This window comes from Alexandromys fortis, unplaced genomic scaffold, assembly GCF_014885135.2.
Source record: "Alexandromys fortis isolate MF-2015 unplaced genomic scaffold, M_Fortis_MF-2015_v1.1 scaffold_64, whole genome shotgun sequence".
Lineage (NCBI taxonomy): Eukaryota > Metazoa > Chordata > Mammalia > Rodentia > Cricetidae > Alexandromys > Alexandromys fortis.
The window spans coordinates 2,005,837-2,024,587 of NW_026067976.1; the positions used below are offsets into that span (position 1 = coordinate 2,005,837).

General features: G+C 39.5%; 2 protein-coding genes across 4 annotated transcripts in view; one reads left to right on the forward strand and one right to left on the reverse strand.

Moving 5' to 3' along the window:
• Positions 1–18,751, reverse strand: part of Focad (focadhesin) — a 1,203,139-nt gene that overhangs the window by 503,379 nt on the left and 681,009 nt on the right. The gene's annotated exons all lie outside the window — the stretch shown is intronic.
• Mllt3 (MLLT3 super elongation complex subunit) overlaps positions 1–18,751 on the forward strand; it is a 259,546-nt gene that overhangs the window by 140,511 nt on the left and 100,284 nt on the right. For all 3 annotated transcript variants that reach the window (XM_050157371.1, XM_050157369.1, XM_050157370.1), the window contains exon 3: positions 14,790–14,872. In XM_050157371.1, coding sequence (XP_050013328.1) covers positions 14,790–14,872 — 83 coding nt within the window. The remainder of the gene's footprint in view (positions 1–14,789; positions 14,873–18,751) is intronic.

Genomic DNA, 18,751 nt, shown 5'->3' on the forward strand with positions numbered 1-18,751 from the left:
GCATGAAAAATTTTTAATTAAAAGAAAGAAGTTAATGCATAATGTCATAGGTCTCTGCTGAATTAAGGCAGAGACTTCAGGTGCAGCGTGAGGTTTGTAGTTTGTGGACAATGAGATTCACGCTCCAAGGCAAACTGACAAGATAGGAAAGAATCATTTTAGTAGTATCTTGAACATAATTGAGTTAATGTAATGAATATTAATTGTGGGTCAAGTCGTCATTGAAAATGAAATGTGCATGTAGCTCTATTTGGAAATTAATAATATATCTAATCCTAACTCCCTAGACACTGTAGTCTCCTGACTCTGTGCCACCATATCAAGCACCCCTCTAGTTTGTTCAAGTCATTTGTGTAAACAAATTGTCATAAACGTTTCTGTGTGGTCTTATGGTGAAATTGCTGAATAATCTTTCTTTTGCTTTCAAATTAGGCTTCTAATAAGACATGGGAATGACGTTGAGTCCTTCAGAAATTATATGTGTGTATAGGTGCATAATGTGGTGCGTATGTGTGTGTGTGTGTGTGTATGTGTGTTACAAGATCCAAGAGACAGAGAAAAAAAATCCTCGTAGATGATATTTGAAACCAGAAGCAGCTGCAACAAGGTCACTCTCCTGTGTGGAGATGGCCTGGCCACATTGTCACTATTTGGGCAGTCTCCTTTAATCATGTCATTAGGCATTTGACACTTCCGTTGGACATCATCTCTGGCCTTCTAGGAACAGACATCAGTGGAGAGCGTGGCATAACACATTCTATTTGTGCAATGAGCAGAAAGTATAGTAGTCATTTTGCAAGTTGCATAATATTTATGTATTGTATTTCAGTGTTGCATCCTGGCCAGTCTTGAGTTAGTGTTTGGAAGTTGCTGCCAGCTTTGTCCTCAGTTGATTAACTTGTTCTCATTATCTTTTTCTCCCTTGTTCTTATTTACTTATTTTGGTTGGCGTTATTTTTTTAATTTAAATAAGACTTTTGGATTTCATTGCAGTGACATAATGGGATTACTCTGTTCTTGATATTCCATTTGGGAGAATTTTGATCTTATCTGCTGAACTCAGCTTGCATTTTATGCCTTATCCTTTTCCCTTATAATTAAAGCAACAGTTGAACATCATTTAGAAAGTTCCTCACATGATCTTTCCATCCATTCTTGGCAGAAAAGCTCAAGCAGTAAACATGTACCTCTTGTGCTATATTAAGATCCATAACCTTGCTGGGCATGATGGCACATGTAATCTTAACACTTGTGTGACTGATTCTGGGAGATTGTGAGTTCAAGGCCGGCCTGGCCTATATATCTACACAGTTGAGAGAAAATAAAGGGGGGTGGGGTATTTTGTTCTCTAAAAAACATTACATTTGGTGATACAATAATTTTGATATTGAAGTAGCATTAGAAAAGGGGTTTTTAGTTTTTATTTTACAGAATACTCTGGCCATTAAAAATGTATGTCTTAGTAAGGGATGCTATTTTATAGGGCTAGGGGAAAACAGTGATTCAGTAAGAAGAAAGGAGAAGTAGGGGAGCCAGAATGGATTGCTTCTCTCACCATGGTGACCCTGTGAGACAATCTCTTGGCTTTCAGCACTGAGCATGTCAGAATCACTCAAGGCTTAGGACAGCAGGCTGCTGGGCTTACGCCTGAGAAGTCTGAGATAGGAAAATCATTGAACTAAGATGAGAATTTCAAATGAGCCATATTTGTAAGAGAAGAAACATCTGAATTCATTTTCCTTGTTGTGTTAATGTTTCTCTTTCCTACTACAGTTCTTTATCCTCAATGCTGGCAACGTGTTAAGGTCTACTTAACTCTTGGTTAGATACTTTGGCTAAATGGCACCATGTAGAAAGAAGCATGTCGGCAAAATATTTCCTCTTGAGACTAATATTGCAGTCTGGTAGGAGGTTTCCTGAGCGTGACTGCAGCACTTGGAGGTTGAGGCTGCCTTGTTCAAGGCCATCCTTTAGTTGCCCAGTAAACTCTAGGTGAGCTGGGATTATAAAAGGAAACCCTGTCTCAAGAAACAAACTAAAACACTTCATTAGTATTTGATAGAAGCTTAACATTTACAGAACAACTTTGTCATAAAATGCACAGTGTGTTTATAGTGAATCTGCTTGGCCCTGCAGTATGCTGTTTGTGCCTGGAAGAATCAGATGGAGAGAGAACCTATGTTACTTGCCTGAAGCTAGTCACTGTGGGATAGGAAGTGGCAGAGAAATAGGAACACAAATTAATCAGCTGGCTGTATGCATGGTTTCTCCATAAAACTGAGCTGTTAGTGTCTTGTATTGTGGAGCTGTGGGTTGTATGCATAGGAGGTACCTGGAGGTCTCAGTGCTTCCTGACTGTATGAATAATTCGGATTCCAGACTACTGTTTGCCCATGGATTTTCTTTGAGCTTGTGGTTCTCACATCACTCTTTTAAAGATTTTTTTTTATTATGTGAGAACTGTTCTGTAAAATAAAGTAAGAAGAGAAATTAGCAGAAAGAAGAAAAAAAACTTTAAATCTAAGCATCCAGTAGGGAGTGCTGGGCACAGAGACCATTAATAAATATCTATTGATTGAATGCCAGGAATTAGCTTCCTGACCCCGGAGTAAATTGCTTAAGCTGTCATATTCTATCTGCACAAAGGGGTGGTTGGCAGGGCTCTTCTACTGCTTCTCTTCTCCTTATGGATTTATGTGACATCAGTGATCTTACAGGGACTTGGGGAAAGCATTAAATAAATCAAACCTTTAATCCTGTGTTCAAGGAAGAAGTGATTTTACATTTGCTGTCTTTAACTATCTCACTGCTCTTTGCCATAGTCGGGAAGAACGTGGCATATTGGCAAAGTTTCATTTCTACTTCTTTAGAGGGAGGGTATGTGGGAGACCAAATGAATTTATTTATGAATAAATTATTGTGTTATAAAATATTAAAGGCTTCTTCCTGTTAAATCAAGTTCTATTGCTTGATTTCTTCCTTTTCCAAGCTCAGATTACAATCAGTGGGATTAGGGTTTACCTACCAACATTTCTTCATACAAACAAAATAACAGGGCTGGAGAGTTGGCTCTTCTTGAGGGTTCAGGTTTGGATCCCAGAGCCCACAAAGCTGCTCTCAACCATCTGTGAATGTTTGTACTATTGGACCTTTGGTGCGAACCTACATATGCAGTCCTAGACTAGTAAAAAGGAAAATATTAACAGAAAATGAATTTTGATAATAGTTTTATATTTTTATAGAAACCGACTCTAATCCCAGGGGATCTGATCCCTCTTCTGTCTTCTGGAGGCATCAGGCATGTATATATTGCACGTACACATATGCAGGCAAAATACTCATAGACACGAAATAATAAAATCAATAAAACTAAAAGAAAGTCCCAGTAACAATGATGTGGGCTTATGTGTATTAGTTTGTGTGACTTACTGTATTAGGTGATATCAGTGTCCTGTTACAGTGTATGCCTGTTGGGGAGAGAAACTAAATATGATTGTACATTTTTAACATAGGCGATGGTGGCAAAGAAAGAATGATATTTCCTGTTGGTTATTAAAAATCTGTATTGCTGAATATTAGTTGTATGAGACAGTAACTGCACATATGCTACTTAAATACATGTATGTAATATACTTGTTTTATATATGTATATATATAATATCATAAAATGTAATATCATACTCACTCCCACTACCTCTTGTTCACCTCCTACAAAAACAAAACAACAACAACAACAACAAAAAAAAATTTTTTTATAAAACAAACCACACAAACTTCAAACAGGTCTGGATTCTCTCCTTGTTTGATGACAAAAAATTTGTCATTCACATAATAATTCATTTATATAATAAAAATCTTTTCTTATTATTTTAGCTTACTTTATTTCCCACACAGTTTCTTATAGATAAGTTTGTATTTCAGTTCTGCAGTTCTGTGTGTAGAGAGATGCTGGCTGTCAATCATGTGACTTCTCTGTAGAGATGGGTCAGAACTGGAGGCAGGACATTAGCAACTAATGTGGGCGGAGTCCGCCTGCAAACCAAAGGTTCAGGAACTGTAACCGGCGCTTTATTCTTTATAAGCCCCCTTTCCTTTTTTAAGTAATAGGTTTCTATAAAAGCATAAAGTGCTTATCAAAATTAATAGTTCTATTACTATTATAATTTTTGTAAATCTGGGACTTTATTTTTATGGTATGATGTAACAGGAGAAACTGCATTTGTAGGTTTGCACAAAAGGCTTTTAACAGTGGGTTCCTAAGGTGATCGGACCGTACTCCAGCTGACTTAAAATTCATTGGTGGAGGACCTTCCCTTCAGAATTACTCTGAGCAAGTGAATGCTAGCAACTCTTCAAGCTGCAGTCGTAATTATTATCTTGTTTGACCTTTGCCTATAAAATTTGCTTTTAGTTGTGTTCTTCTCTTTGGGTTTAAGATTCAGCTACTGGCAGGAGTTTTATTTAATCTCTGTTGAACCATCCCATCTCCTTCAATAGGGCATAAACCTATTCATCAACCTATCTTTTCTATGTGCAGTCAGGAATACTATTAAGATTGACTGCATTGTGGCAGAGTGCTTTGTAGTTAAAAAGTAATATAATAGGCTTCAATGTGATTAAGAACAGAGGTTACTGCAAACGCAATATATGGTAAAATCACACCACGAAGAGCTTTTTACATAATGCACTATGTCTAATGTGCAAACAGTTGATTTAATTTTCTGTTCTACCTCTCTCTAAAAATAAAAGCACGGTGTTTCTCATAAATGCTACCACATATCTTGTTGTTTCATTCTGTAACACTTGAGTTGATATGCGGCTATAACTCAATTATATCAAGTCCTAAGGAATGGAGTTTCTATTTTGATTTATATATGTGAAATCGGGTCTTGTTCAGCAGATTTAATCATACTCCACAGTAAGGATGGAAATGAGTAAATGAAAATCTAATTTATAGAATTTCTTTTGTTCACGAGGCAGCCTCTGTCTTAAAAGAAACAGTATTATTTTAATGGTCTAATAAAAATAAAATTTGTCGCTGATTATGAAAAACCTTTACCGGAATGCACTTGAAAGAGTTCAAGTGTTGAAGCTGAGTGTGTAGCTCAGTCCTATAGTATCTGGCCTGCTTGGTTGAAGCTGTGGGTTCAGCTCCCAGAATTATAAGACAAAATTCAAACCTGCGTATGGTGGTGCATGTCTGGAACCTCAGCATGCGGGATGTGGAAGTATAAAGATCAGGAGCATAAAGTCCTCATTTTAAGGCTAGCATAGGCCACCTGAGACCCTGGTCTCAATCCTCCTCAGGTGAATGTACACACACATGCATGTCCGTGCAATAAAGCAGCAAGAAACCAATTCAAGAATAATGTTGGATCCTTGTTGTGTTTGTTTTATCTCAGTTTTCTGATTTTTGTTATAACAAATGTGTTAATTAGCCCGAGGAATTTTAAGCTTAATTGAAGCTACTAATATACATTATACATTCCCTTTCAAGTTAGTAGCGGCATACACGGTTTATCTTTGGAATAGTAGAACTTTGGATGCTGAGGCAGCCTCTGAAGTGGAAGCTGGTTTCTTTGCGATGACAGAGGTCCAAAGTGAGTGTTTCAAAGAGACTTGAAGCCAGAGCCATGACTCTTGATTTGCTGCTAATTTGTCTTTTACTATAGTGTGGGTCTTAAAGCGAGTTTATGTTCCCATTTTCTAGTCTGTTCTGTTGCAGCATATCAGCACCCCTATTTTACAATATACTTGAAATGTTAGCTGAGAATGTTTAAACTAATTACAAATATGTGTTTGTTAGGCTGCTTTTGGAGAAGGGTTTTAGGAAAATCCAAAACAAGTTTCCGTGCATTTTTGGTTTGTATTTGACTACTTTCTGATCAGTGGGTGTACCTCAATATACAGAATGTTCTCCGTTGTTAGCAAGGATTACCTCTATACCTTTAGACTGGATGTTGTTTTTAAGTATGCAGGAGCTATATGAAATAGGAAATAGTGTCACTTCGTTCTATAAATGATGGAACAGAATTTATCAGGTGAGTGTCCAAGCTGGATTTGCAAGCAGAGGCCCTTTTCAGCAGCCCTGAGTACTAATTGGCCACTAAACTCCTGTCTGTTTGTCTGTCCGTTGGTTCCTCTCTTCCTGTCTCTCTCCGCCTTGCCATAAGTCTGTTGCTGAACTCGGTTTCCCAATGGATCCTTGATTTAGGTGAGCAAAATACTAGATCTTCAAGAATCCTCAGCCATGTGCTCTAGTATGCTTGCCTTCTTAATGGGCACCTTAGTGATTTCCAACATCATCTTCATCCAATTCCTTTTGTTCCAACTTCCTGTTCTGTCTCATTTTTCTGTACTCCCCATCCATCCCCTTGTTTGTTTAGGGCAAAGTTGCTCTCTGTCTGTTGTTTGGATACCATTGTTTCTTTCTGCTAAACAAGAGGTTTTGGGTTTGTTGTTGTTGTATTTCTTTCCTGCTCTTTGATTCTGGTTGTTCTTGGAGCTAAAGCAGTTCCTCTGCTTGGATAAGCTACTCAGTCCTGACCACTGCACAGAGACCAGAAGCGTTGAGTTGATAAGATGCTGCAAAGAAGTCTTGCTTCTCTGCACCCTTTCTGTAGAGTTCGTACAGGTTTTCCTTCTCTGGAAGCATTTTTTTCCACTGTTGGAAAGAGAATAAAGCAAAAATTAAGAAGTGAAAGCTAAGTTGCTGCCCTTGCTGGACTGCCCTCCTTTGGTGTCTCTGTGAAGTTTGATTGTGGTGGTCTCAGCTGTTTATTTTTGTTGGAAATGGGTTTTGTATTTGATTTATTATATTTGATTACTTCATAATGCATGGCCATGTCTGTCACCCAAGCACAGCTGGTAGCTCTCTTGCGTGTGTCACCATTTATTGTTCTCTGCCTTTGGAGAAGAAAAACACATCAGAATAAGAAATTGAATTGTAAGCAGTAGGAGAGAATATCATTGTTCTGCCTTTAGAAGTAACTCCGAAGACACTACTGATTTAAAGGGGGGAAAAAAAAACCTACTCATTTTGGTTGGAAGGTATATTTTTAATACGAGGTTATGCTTGAGAAAATAAACTTTTCTCTCCCAGTATTCTGCAGGTCACCACTCTTGTGCTCCCCTTCTGAAACGAGTTCCCCCATTGTCACGTGGTTTTCTTACCCTAAGAAAATAGCTTTGCACTTGTGATCTTTTATTTTTGAGAAATTGCCCTTAAAACTCACTGCCTTTTTTATGGCTAAAATTCTTCATTTTTAGATGCTGCTTTTGTACTGTTCAGGAACGGGGGCAGGTTTTTATTTAAAGTTCATCATTCAAAACTACATTATACATATTTCTAAGACTATGTCTAGTTATCAAATCTTAAGACTCGTTGCTTTCTCTGGAGTTTGTAGCATTGGAAAATTTAAGGTGCGAGAAATGAGACTGACATGACAGGTGAGTCTGTACAGCCAGTACAAGGTGAATCGGGATGGACGAGAAGTCCCATTAGGCAGTTTGTAGAAAAGAATGAGTGTCCCTCATCTTATACAGGAGAAACCAGGTAAGAGCTGAAGGAGCTCTGGGAGGTCGAGTAAGGCCAGGCCTCTCTGTGGTTGTTTGTGCGTCTTCCCGTGTCATTGTAAAAGTTATTTCTTTTCTTGCAAGACCCCCCAAAGCCTTTGTCTTGTTTTTCTTTTAACTCTTACACATGACCTGCTTACTCCCATGCTCCTTGCTTCAGCCTTTTTTATTGTTGCTCTGCTCTCTTGTCTCTTTGTTGCTCCCTTCCTTAGTATTTTCTGTGTGCGTGTTTCTTCTCTATTCTTCCCCTGATTTTCTGTGTGCGTGTTTCTTTTCTGTTCTTCCCCTAGCCTGGTTTCCTTCCTCAGAATAAAATGCAGCCTCAGTTGTAACATTATCTGGGATGCAAGGTTGGGTCAAAACCAATGTCAGAGGAGTTTTCTGCACAGTGAAATCATTAGGTGATACTTAAAATAATACCCTTTATTGGCCTTTTATATACTTGATTTAAAAATGCAAATGGAGGGCTGGAGAGCTGCTCAGCAGTTAGGAGCACTTGCTGTTCTTAGGGAGGAGCTGGATTCTATTCCCAGCACCCACAAGGGAGCTCATAACCATCTATAGCTTCAGTTCTGGGACTCTTGACACCCTCTTCTGCACTTCAGGTACATACATGGAATGCACATGTTCAGACATCTAAACAAAACCCTTATATACATAAAATATGCAAAAATTAATCAGAATAAAAATTTAAAAGCTAAATAGCTTTTAACACTGGGACCATTTCTCAGTTGCTTCTTTGGAAGGTCATTCTCTATCTAGCAAATGCTGCTTTTTCAGACACGCCTGAAATATTGTTTTGTGTGAGATTTTGGTGTTTTTTTTTCCTTTTTCTTCTTCTCCCCTCAAACCCTTTATCTTTTTGCTTCTTTGTTTGTTCTGTTTTTCTTTTGAGGAAAGAAAGTGCAGCTCTCCATGTGTGGCCTACCCCTGTCATCTAACTCACTTCTTTCACCACAGCTTACCAAGTGCTAGGATAGTGGTCTTCCATGGGATAAAAATCTCAGTGCGTTTCTGTCTGAATAACTCTCCTTAAAAATTAGGTTTGTCTCTGATATGAACTTTCTAAAGATGTAGTTTTGCTTTTCCCATCCAATTAGCCTGGAAATGTATTTCCATTGGGCTATTTGTTTAAAATTGTAAGAGCAATTTCATGTGCTTTTGGAGGAAATGTAGGCCAAGTTGCTAGGAGAAGGATCAACATTAGCCTGAAGGATTGTTGACTATTTCCTAGCAATTCATATTGTTTTCTTGTTTGGGACAGTTTTTGTTTTGGTGGTTTTAACAAATATTGTTACAGTAAGTTCCTTAAAAAATATATATTTGAAGGGAGTCCTGTTTTAAGTTTGTGATTGTATTTTCTTAAAAGAAAATTTATTGACTAAGTTTTAGCTACATGGGCTTGGCTAATTCTGGCAGAATTTTTGTCCAAAGGCTGGAGAGGTCACTCAGTTGATAGAGTGCTTGCCTAACATACCCAAGACCTCAGTAAGATCCTTGGCACCATGTCAGCTGCAACCAAACACAGTGTAGAAAACACAGCTTTCTACTGAATTTCCTCTTGGAGAATATACCAGTCATTTTTTTTTTTTGTTGTTGGGAGATAAACTACCGTGACCATGATCAACTTAGAGAAGAAAGAAGTCATTTGATTTCTGAGGGAGAGTCTATGACGGCAGAGAAGCTTGACCGCGGCTGCTGCCACTGTAGCTCAGAGATCACATCTTATCCACACACAGGAAGCGGAGAGCGCAGGAAGTGGGGAGAGGCTACATCTTCTCCAAGCCCACCATCAGTGACATATTTCCTTCAGCAAAATTATACCTCCTAAAGCAATGGTTCTCAACCAGTGGGTCACAGCCTCTGGGTGGGGGTGTCACACACCAGCTATCCTGCACAGTATACATTTACATTAAATTTCATACCAGTAGTGTAGCAGTTGAGGCTGCAAGGGAATAATTTTATGGTTGGGGTCACCACAACATAAGTGATTGTATTAAAGGGTTGCAGCATGAAGAAGGTTGAGAGCCCCAATCCTAAAGGTTCTAAAAGTTTCCCAATGACCTGCACCAAGTGTTCAGATCAAGTACACGATCCTAGGGTGGACATTCCCTATACGTATTAGAACACACAGAGAGGCTAAAGATATTCCTAACATGTGTGTAAAGATTCTAAGTTACCAGCAAGTGAAGTCATCATATGAGTCCTTGAGAGTTTTGCAACTTGATTGTCTTAGAGCCAGAAGCTTGCAGTTTAGATCTAGGGCTGTCCTGGAGCACTGTGACAAAAACCACTCTTTTAAATGTGTAATTTATGCCACCCCCTCCCCCCCAGGCTGTGTCTATACTATTTTGTGCCACCATTTTTTTTTTAAAACGCTGTGTATATGATGCCTTTTGTCATACTCTGCTTGACATCTTGTCCTGTTTCTTTCCTTTCTAGCTCCCGGGCGTGTACAATTCCTACTTTTAAAGCTCACATTAAAGTTACATTTTATTAATTCAATCCAGTTTCATAAATGAAAGAATGTGCCTTGGGTAGAAGCTGATGGTTACAGTTATGCCAGAACTAACTAGTTTGGTATGATAAGAAATAGAGAGTATGTTTGGCGTCACAGTGTTAGCAGAAGGCTCTCCGGAGGTGGTGCTGTTTGAGTTGGGCCGTGTGGGAAATCTGCAGGAAGTAAACTGTGGTCCACTCCTACTCCAGTCAGAGGGCTGTGTTTCGTTGGTGTTTCTAAAGCTTTATGAAAAATGTTTGTGTTCATACATAGTTGTCTGTTGCATGTGGAAAGGATTATATTTCAGGATTGCACATGAACTTTCAAAATGAGTAAGGTGAAAAACTCCACAATACAATCCTGATGCTATCTTTAATCCCTTTTCAGGAAAATGAAGAACATGTAATAAAGACAAAGGCAGAAAATTTCGTTTGTCTGTTGTTTAGAAACTGGCCAAATAGAAGCAGTGATGAATAAGCATGTGTGTGTATCTCTCTTTCTTGTGTGTTTGTGAGGGGCAGGGAGAGATTTATAAATATGAGTCCACATGTTCTTATAAAAACAAATACAGAACCCAACTGTTGATTTTTGTTCTTTTTAGAATGTCATACTGCACAGGCATAGGCCATGTTTAGGGACAGTGCGGTAAGCTATCCCCTGATGCTCCAACTCTTAGATGTGGATTCCAGACTTTCAGACGCTGGGACAATGAGATGAGCTGTGTTGGGCACTGTGTTCCCCGTTTCTGGAGACTCTGCTCTGGTGGAACTGAACTGGGAAGGGAAGGAGTCTAAAAGTGCGCATGCTGGAAGCAACAATTGACACAAAGCAGTGATAATAACCACTTTATATATAAGGAGACTGGTGTGTTTCCTTCCTGAAGGGCTCAGTGTAGTAAATAAAGTAAGACCAATTATTATCAATGGGCAGCTGGGCCATGTTTTTATAGAAGTATTCAGAGCAGCGTAAATCATGGTGTCTAAGCAAATAGCCTAGAGAACTGCTCTGGAAGGGAATTTACCAGCTGTGTTCTTGAGAAATGGCGAGATAGGTGTGGCTTAATAATATCTTTAATGCTTAAATGAAAGTCTTTTGGATTTGATAGAGTATTTTATGGGGCTTTTTTTAAAAACCAAAAATGGGTCAATTATTGTATGAATTAAATTTATTTTTGTACATATAATTTGTTATGTGACCACTAGTTTGTTTATTCATCTAAGAAACTTTCTTTTTCTGTACTAGGTGTATCTCTTTTTCAGACCTTTTTTCATAAATGAAAATAGTAAAATTTTCAATTAGAGTTTACTCATTAGTAAGTATATGGATTTGTCTTATTCTTTGGGAACAAAGTTATGGCCTTTTGTCTTCTTCCCCTTGTATGATTTTCCAAGGTCAAAATAAAATAGACCCATGTTCAGTACGTGCAGTTAGGTTTATGCCTGAGGCACATGCACGCATACCTGTATGAACATACACATATGTACATCTGTACACAGACACATGTCTTTTAAGCATTTTTATTGTATTTAAGTTAATTATTTTTGTGTTTATGCGTGTGTGCATGCACGTATGTGTGAAAATCAGAGAAAGCTGGTTCTCTTCTTTCTTTGGGTGTGTTTCAGGGATTGGACTCAGGGAGCCATATTTGTGGCAAGTGTTTTAACTGGCTGAGCCACCTTGCTGGCCTTACTATTTACTTCTAGTTAAGAATTCAGGGTAGTGTATAGGTATTGTTTGTTGTAAATGAAAATTTTGCATTTAAAAATAATTGAGGTATAAGTTAATAAATATATTTTCTTATGGGAACAGATTTATACAGAACATTAGTACACAGCCGATCGCTTCCTTTAGGAGGCTGGAAAAAAAACTCCCAAGATTTTCAACTCGAAGATGTACCCACTAACAGCTGTTTCCTATAATTGGAGCAATTCGCATGCAGGATAGAGAAAATGAATTATACAAAAGGGTTCATAGAGGAGCAGCCATAACTCCCTGGCAGGTGCCGCAGCCCACAAAATAAACTTCCTTCAAATGACACTGGCATGATTAATCCCAAGCAACCTGGACACCAAAACTGCTGTCTAAAAATAATTCCATTAATTCTTTGAGGATTTCATACACTGAAATTGCCATTTTCAAGGCCCCACAGTTTAGAAAGGCCACGCGTGTAATGATGCCAGCCACCAGCACTGGGTGGGGCTGCATGGTCACCCCAGTCTTCAGGTCATTTGAATATTCATGCAGATTGGCAGGTGGTCAGGGGATGAGTGACTGCCACTACTCTGGATCCTTTTGCTCTTTCTTTTTCTTTTAATTAGAAAAACGTACAAGGTAAAGTGAGTTGCTTAATTCTTGACTTTTTCTGATGTCATTTTGGGAGATGATTTTTATCAGGTGGGCTAACAGAGATAGTTGGACGTTAACATCTTGGCTTCAGCTTGTTTGGTGGTACATTTCTGTCTGTAATCCTTGTACTCAGGAGATTGAGGCAGGAGGACCGAGATTTTCAGGCTAGCCTGCGCTACACGGTGAAACACTGTCAAGGGAAAAACAAAACAGACCCTCGTGGTTCACTCACTTTTGTGTAGCCATATTCCTGTCTGTGCCGTGTGTAGCCAATATTCATGTGTATCACCAACATTCCTTTAAATTAAAAATAAAACTCACCATGTTTGTGTCCCCTCTTCTCCCGACGCCCATCGTGTCCAATTGATGCCGCCCAGATATGCACAGATCTGTAACCTGCTAGAGCATGGTCGATCTAATAGGGGTTCTCAACTGCGAATAGCCCCTCAGCTCACGGTGAGGCTCCATATCCTTCTCCCCTGTCTGTCCTATGGTTTGTTTGGTCTTGGTTGGGTTTGCATAGGCGTTACCGCAGCTGCTGTGAAGTCACGTGTGCAGCTTCATGTTGTGTCCAGAGGGTATTGTTTCTCTGTGTTCACTCACTGTCTCTGGCTCTTATAGTTCTTTCCTCCCTCATCTGCAACCACCCCAGACCTTGGGAAAAGGAGGTACATTCTAGATGTTCCATTACTATCTCATATTCTCTACACCTTAGCCCATTGTGTTCATTGCATTTACTGCAAATAGAAGCTTCTCTGAGGGTTGGGAACACAAAAGTAAACTCATTCATGAAGGTTTCACCTCTTTACTTGATCACCTCTCAAAGCACTCTTGTGATACCATTAACATCAGAGATTAGAATATCAACACGAGAATTTGGGGGAGCACAGACATTCAGTATATGGCGGTCACCATGATTCTTCTTCAAACTGTTTAAAGGAGGATTCCAAGATTCAGGGAAGTGAGGCGACTTTGTAGAGGAAGACTGGAGATTGAACTAGGTCATAGATTAGCACTCAGGTGTGCCAGCTTTTGCACCTTGACCACCTGACCTAGTTTTAACTTCCCAAGGTAAAATAGGGTTTGTTTTTATCCTGTCCATGAGGCGAGGGGAATAAACAGGCTGGGTTTTTAGTATGTGGTTCGAAGGAACTCTATTTAGCTTTAGAGTAGTGTTTAGATAATTAATTCTTCGGGTGGGTGTAAGGAGGTACTCTGTGGCCCAGGAAGACGTGGTGAGGAAATGTGGTTTGGATAAGGAAGGAAGAGTGGAAGGAAGCATTGAGCATAGGTGGGAAGTGCCGTGCACGTCTGAGGGAAGCCAGAGTTTGTGTGGAGTCCAAGGGCTGTGGTGGGAAACACAGTGGGGAAGTCTGGAAGGTGACCTGGGCTGCATCCAGGAAAGGTGAGGCTTGGCGTCTGGGAGTGCATCCCGACATTTAGTACATCTAGTTTTACCTTGTTACACTATGGAACCACCTTTTTTTAAAGATACTTAGTGTAGTGTGTGTGTGTGTGTGTGTATATGTGTGTGCGCGCGCGCACGCGCGTATGAGCGTATATGTGTACCACATGCATGCAGGAGCCCGTCGAGCTTAGAAGAGGGCAACAGATCCTTTGGAACTGAAGTTGTAAGATGCCATGTGCACGCTAGATAGTGAACCCAGGAGCAAGTGCTCCTGACTCTCCAGCCCACAATACTTAGCAAGAATAAATTCAGTAGGCTTGTGATTAATTTAGAGGAATGAATTTCATTTCTCAAGGTCTCTAATTCTCCAAGATCTGGCTTTAATTTTGTTTTAGTTTAGGAAATATGAAGATCATTTATAGTCTTACCATGTGATTGAGTTTTGGTAGTTTTGTGGTGGAATCTCATTAAAACTTATTTTTGGTGGCTTGAGAAAGATGGAGACATTGACTCTTAGTATGCATGAGAAGAAGTGACAGCCCGGGTTTCAGATCTCTGAGGAAGGAGACCACACAGGACATCTCAGAGAACAGCAGCTTAGGCAGGGAGTGAGTTTCTTCAACTCCCAGTTTGGGCTGTTTCTTTACTTAGGAAACTCTGTAGTTCATTTAGTTCTTTTTAGCTTCAATTACAGGCCCTGTCCTGTTTCTGAGAATTATAACTAAGTCACTCACTGTAACCGTGGTTGACAGTAATGAGCTATACTCCACCCAGATTTTAATTAAAAATATAGATAGGAAAGTTATTGTTTTAGGTCCCCGAGAAGAAGGGATCAGAGACTCTACTGTGAAATGGGACAGGGCTGTGAAAATTGGGCACGCTCTAGATGGTAGAATGTTTGTAGCAATGTATTTTTGTCTGCCAGTCTTACCTTCCCTGTTTTCTTTTTTAATTTTGCAGTGTGCAAAGACCCACCTTACAAAGTAGAAGAGTCTGGGTATGCTGGTTTCATATTGCCAATTGAAGTTTATTTTAAAAACAAGGTATGTAATCCTTACCCATTAATCTCTCAGAAGATCCTCTGTTAACCAAATAAATAATGTTTAAACTAATCCATTGATAAAACTTCTAATACTGTATAATGTTAAAGTTAAACTTGACTGGAGAATTTTGGTTACCACAACTCTTTAATCATAGAGGAAATGGCTATAAAAATAATTTCAATAATATAAAGTCAGGTTATATAAAATTCACTAGATTTCCCTTGGTAGAATGATTACCATTCTGAACAAGACAGGAGATGTTTGTATGGCAGAAAAGGGGAATTAGAGGTTTTCCAGGAACTGTTCTGGTCTTGCTTTCATATTTAGGATTCCAAAAAAAAAAAAAAATCCTGTATTATCTTTAGATGAAAAACATACGTTATCAGTATATAAAGTTATTGCAGCCTGAGGTATTATGGGTTCAACTGCATGGAAAAAAGGCCAGCACTACATTTGGAGCAGAATATGCAGACTCTGTGACATGGGTGATTGCTGAACCTCGTGGGGTTTTCCTTATTCTTGATCTGGGAGGTAGGAGTGTCCACCTCAGAAAGTAGTTAGATGATGTCACATTATCTCATTCATAAGTAAACATTTATTCAGTGCTGGGCTTTTTGCAGTATTGGTTTTCTGGGTTTGGTTTATGAGCATGATAGATGATTGTCTTTTTTCTTTGTGCTGTACCTTCGGAGACAAGAAGCAGCCGAATCAGCAGCATAAGCTGCAGTGGGCTGTGCGTGAGCGGTGAAGCCAGTACACCTACCACTAAGATCCCATGCCCGCCTGCCAGAGCTACCGCTTGCTGCTTATGCCCGGTAGTCATGGATCAGTGGTTTTGGTTACCTCCCAGGAAAGCATTCAGCCTCATGTCAGGCCTGCAATAGTGCTTGCAGCTTTTAAATAATGCTGTTCCTTGCTTTTCATTCAAAGGTATCATAGTTTCTAAATGTGCCCTAAAGAGAAACAGTTCACTTTCAAAACGAATGAGAAAGCAACTGAGAAAACAGAATTCTGTTCTTTGAGTCAATATTCCATTAAGCCTGGTCCTGTGGACAGCAGCAGCAGCTCCTAAGAGCAGATGAGAAAGACGTTTTCTCAGTTCGCCAGATTTACGCAAGCAGGGTCCCCAGAGTGCAGCCTAGAATCTTCTATGCTGAATGGCTTTGGTGCACAGGGTCAAAGCAGTGACAGGCCACTCTTTAACACTCAGTACTTTCCACACCAACAGTGGCCTTTCCATGTCTACAAGGCTCAGCCTTTCAATTCATCAAAGATTTCCTTGTGACTATAAAGCTACACTAATCTCATCTCATAAAATAAGAATGTGTTAGTGATTGGGTATGTTTTATTTTTCATATTTTTTCTCACTGTGTTTATTTACCACACTTCTGCCATGTCATCTTTTACAAGTCTTCAACCCCTATTAATTAGGGTGCACACACACACACACACACACACCCTGGGGGGCCTGGGGGACAGAGACACAGAAAGAGACAGTCAGAGAGACACACAAACAGAGAGACACAGACATGCTTGACAAGAACATTTTTCTGTACTTACTTGTTTGGTTTTTTTCTTTGACTTTGAGCAGAGGCTTAGTGTTTTCCTAAGTTCATAAGAACTTTTGAGAAGTGGAATTCATCCTTGTTATGAGATATCTTAATACCTATTCTTTCTTATACCTGAATACTATTCTATTCATCCAAATAATTCACATTTTGATTTTCATTTGTATGTTGATGGGTATTTGACTTGACTCCACTTTGTGCCTCTTAGGAGTGATCCCACTCTGAATAGTCATTTATTGGTTTTCATGTCAACCTATGTTTTGAAATCCCCCTGGGATCATATAGTCCTATTGTATGTACGTACTTATGTTTACCTTTTGGGGCAACCACTAATTGTTTTCAGAGTCCCCAGGCCATTTAGTGCATCTTATATTCCCTTTAGCAGCATAAAAAAGTTTGAATTTTTCTAATGGTTTTTATGTTCATTGTTTTCTTTTTAACTATAATTACCCTGGTAGTTGGGAAACCGCTCTTCATTGTGGTTTTGATTTGCATTTCTTTGAAGACTTATGATCTCTTCATATGCTTATTGTCCATTTATTTATATTCTTTGGAGAAATGCCTTCTCTTACTTTACAATGGGTTCTGAAATGATTGTGTTTATGAGAAGGAATTTGGAGCCTTTCCTCCCTTTATAACCACTGCCTTTTATTGCTGTCTATATTTAATTAATGAAGATGATGTCGGGCTTCGTGCATCCTGTCGTACCCTCATAACTAGTGTTCTAATTTTATCCAGTGGTTGGATTATACTGCTGGAAGAGTCTAGGCCTTCACCCCCCTAAGCGTTTCTCTCAAAAGAGTGAAGCTCTGATTTCCTGTGAGAGGGACTGTGACTGTGGGCAGGCTCTCTGTCACTCAGGTGAATCTGATATTGCCCTGCCTTCAGCTTGGACGTGGGAGGCAGTGGCAGGCAGAGCTTTGTGAGTTTGAGGCCGGCCTGGTCTACGTAGTGAGTCCCAGGCCAGCTTGGGTCGGGGTTGAAAGCATGTGAAACACCTTCTTAAAAGCTCTGGCATGTGAACTGCAGTGCTGCTTCTGATTGAGGCAGGACTGTAGCAGACCCCTGGAACTTCTTTGTTCTGTATCCTGAAATGCAGTGCTGATGTTGATATCACCCCCTCATCTCAGACTCCGGCAGCTATTACTCTAGTCTTTTATTTTATGACTCTGATAGCGTAACTATTTTAAATGCCTTTTTGTAAATGAGTCATACAGTGCTTGTCTTCTGAGACTGCCTCATTTCATTTTGTGTAGTGTCCTTGCAGTCTAGATAGACACCCTGGTTTTCTTCTGACTGAGCTGACTAATGTGTAAACTGTCTAGTAACTGTAGGTTGTTTCTGTAGAATTTTCATTTCATTTTGAGTGTTTATTATTGTCCTTATTATAAGTATTTGTGGTTTTGAATTGTGCGTGTGCACTGTAGTAATGGTTCCGTCCTCCCAGTCTCGGGCTTGCTCTGATGAGTGTGTCTTTAGTTCTGCTCATTGATTGGAGACATCAGAGTCAAGAGGACTAGTAGAGTCTAGGTTGTTCTCTTGGGTCTCTGAGTGTCGTTTTGTATTTGAGTACAATAAAGCCAGCCTGTCTATGAAAATCATTCGTGTTTCAGAAGCTAAAACAGCATTCACATCGAACCAAGTTCAATCCTGGTGCTTTAGTTTGAGAAGACTCCATGCTTCTCTCTCTCAGTCTGTTCTCAGAGACAGTGTGTAAGGGAATGACAGGGACGAGAGCCTGTGTAGGGTGAGGGGAAATCTGATGTCACCAAAGCAGATTGCCACTCCAGGAAACACATTTGTCTTATATTTTGAACAAATACACACTTTTCTTATCTAGACTTATTTTGTGTTTGAGTGCTTGCATGTGTATTTGTTTATCATGTGTGTGCTTGGTCCCCTCAGAGGTCAAAAGAGGCTCTTCCATCTCCTGGAGTCATATGCTGCTGTGAGCCACCATTCACAGCTGGGAATCGAACCTGGGGCTTTGTAAGCTGCCTGGCCACATCTCTAGCTCCTTTTCTTTGAACTTTGAGGAATAATCTTTTCTGAGGAGCAAACCTTAACATCATATTGATGTCTGTCTTCTAAGCAGAGATTTCCAGTTGACCAGAACACAATGTTACGGGCATTTCCCCCTCACTAAATTAAAACAAATAAGCAAGACAAAACAAAACAAAAACACCTTTAACCCTCATTCAGAAGCACTTCCCTAGTCCGTATCCTTAGGTTTTTCTGAAAGTAATGGCTTTTTTGTTTTGTTTAAACCTTCTGAGGGCTCTTGAGGTTACTATTACTGCCTCATTCCTTT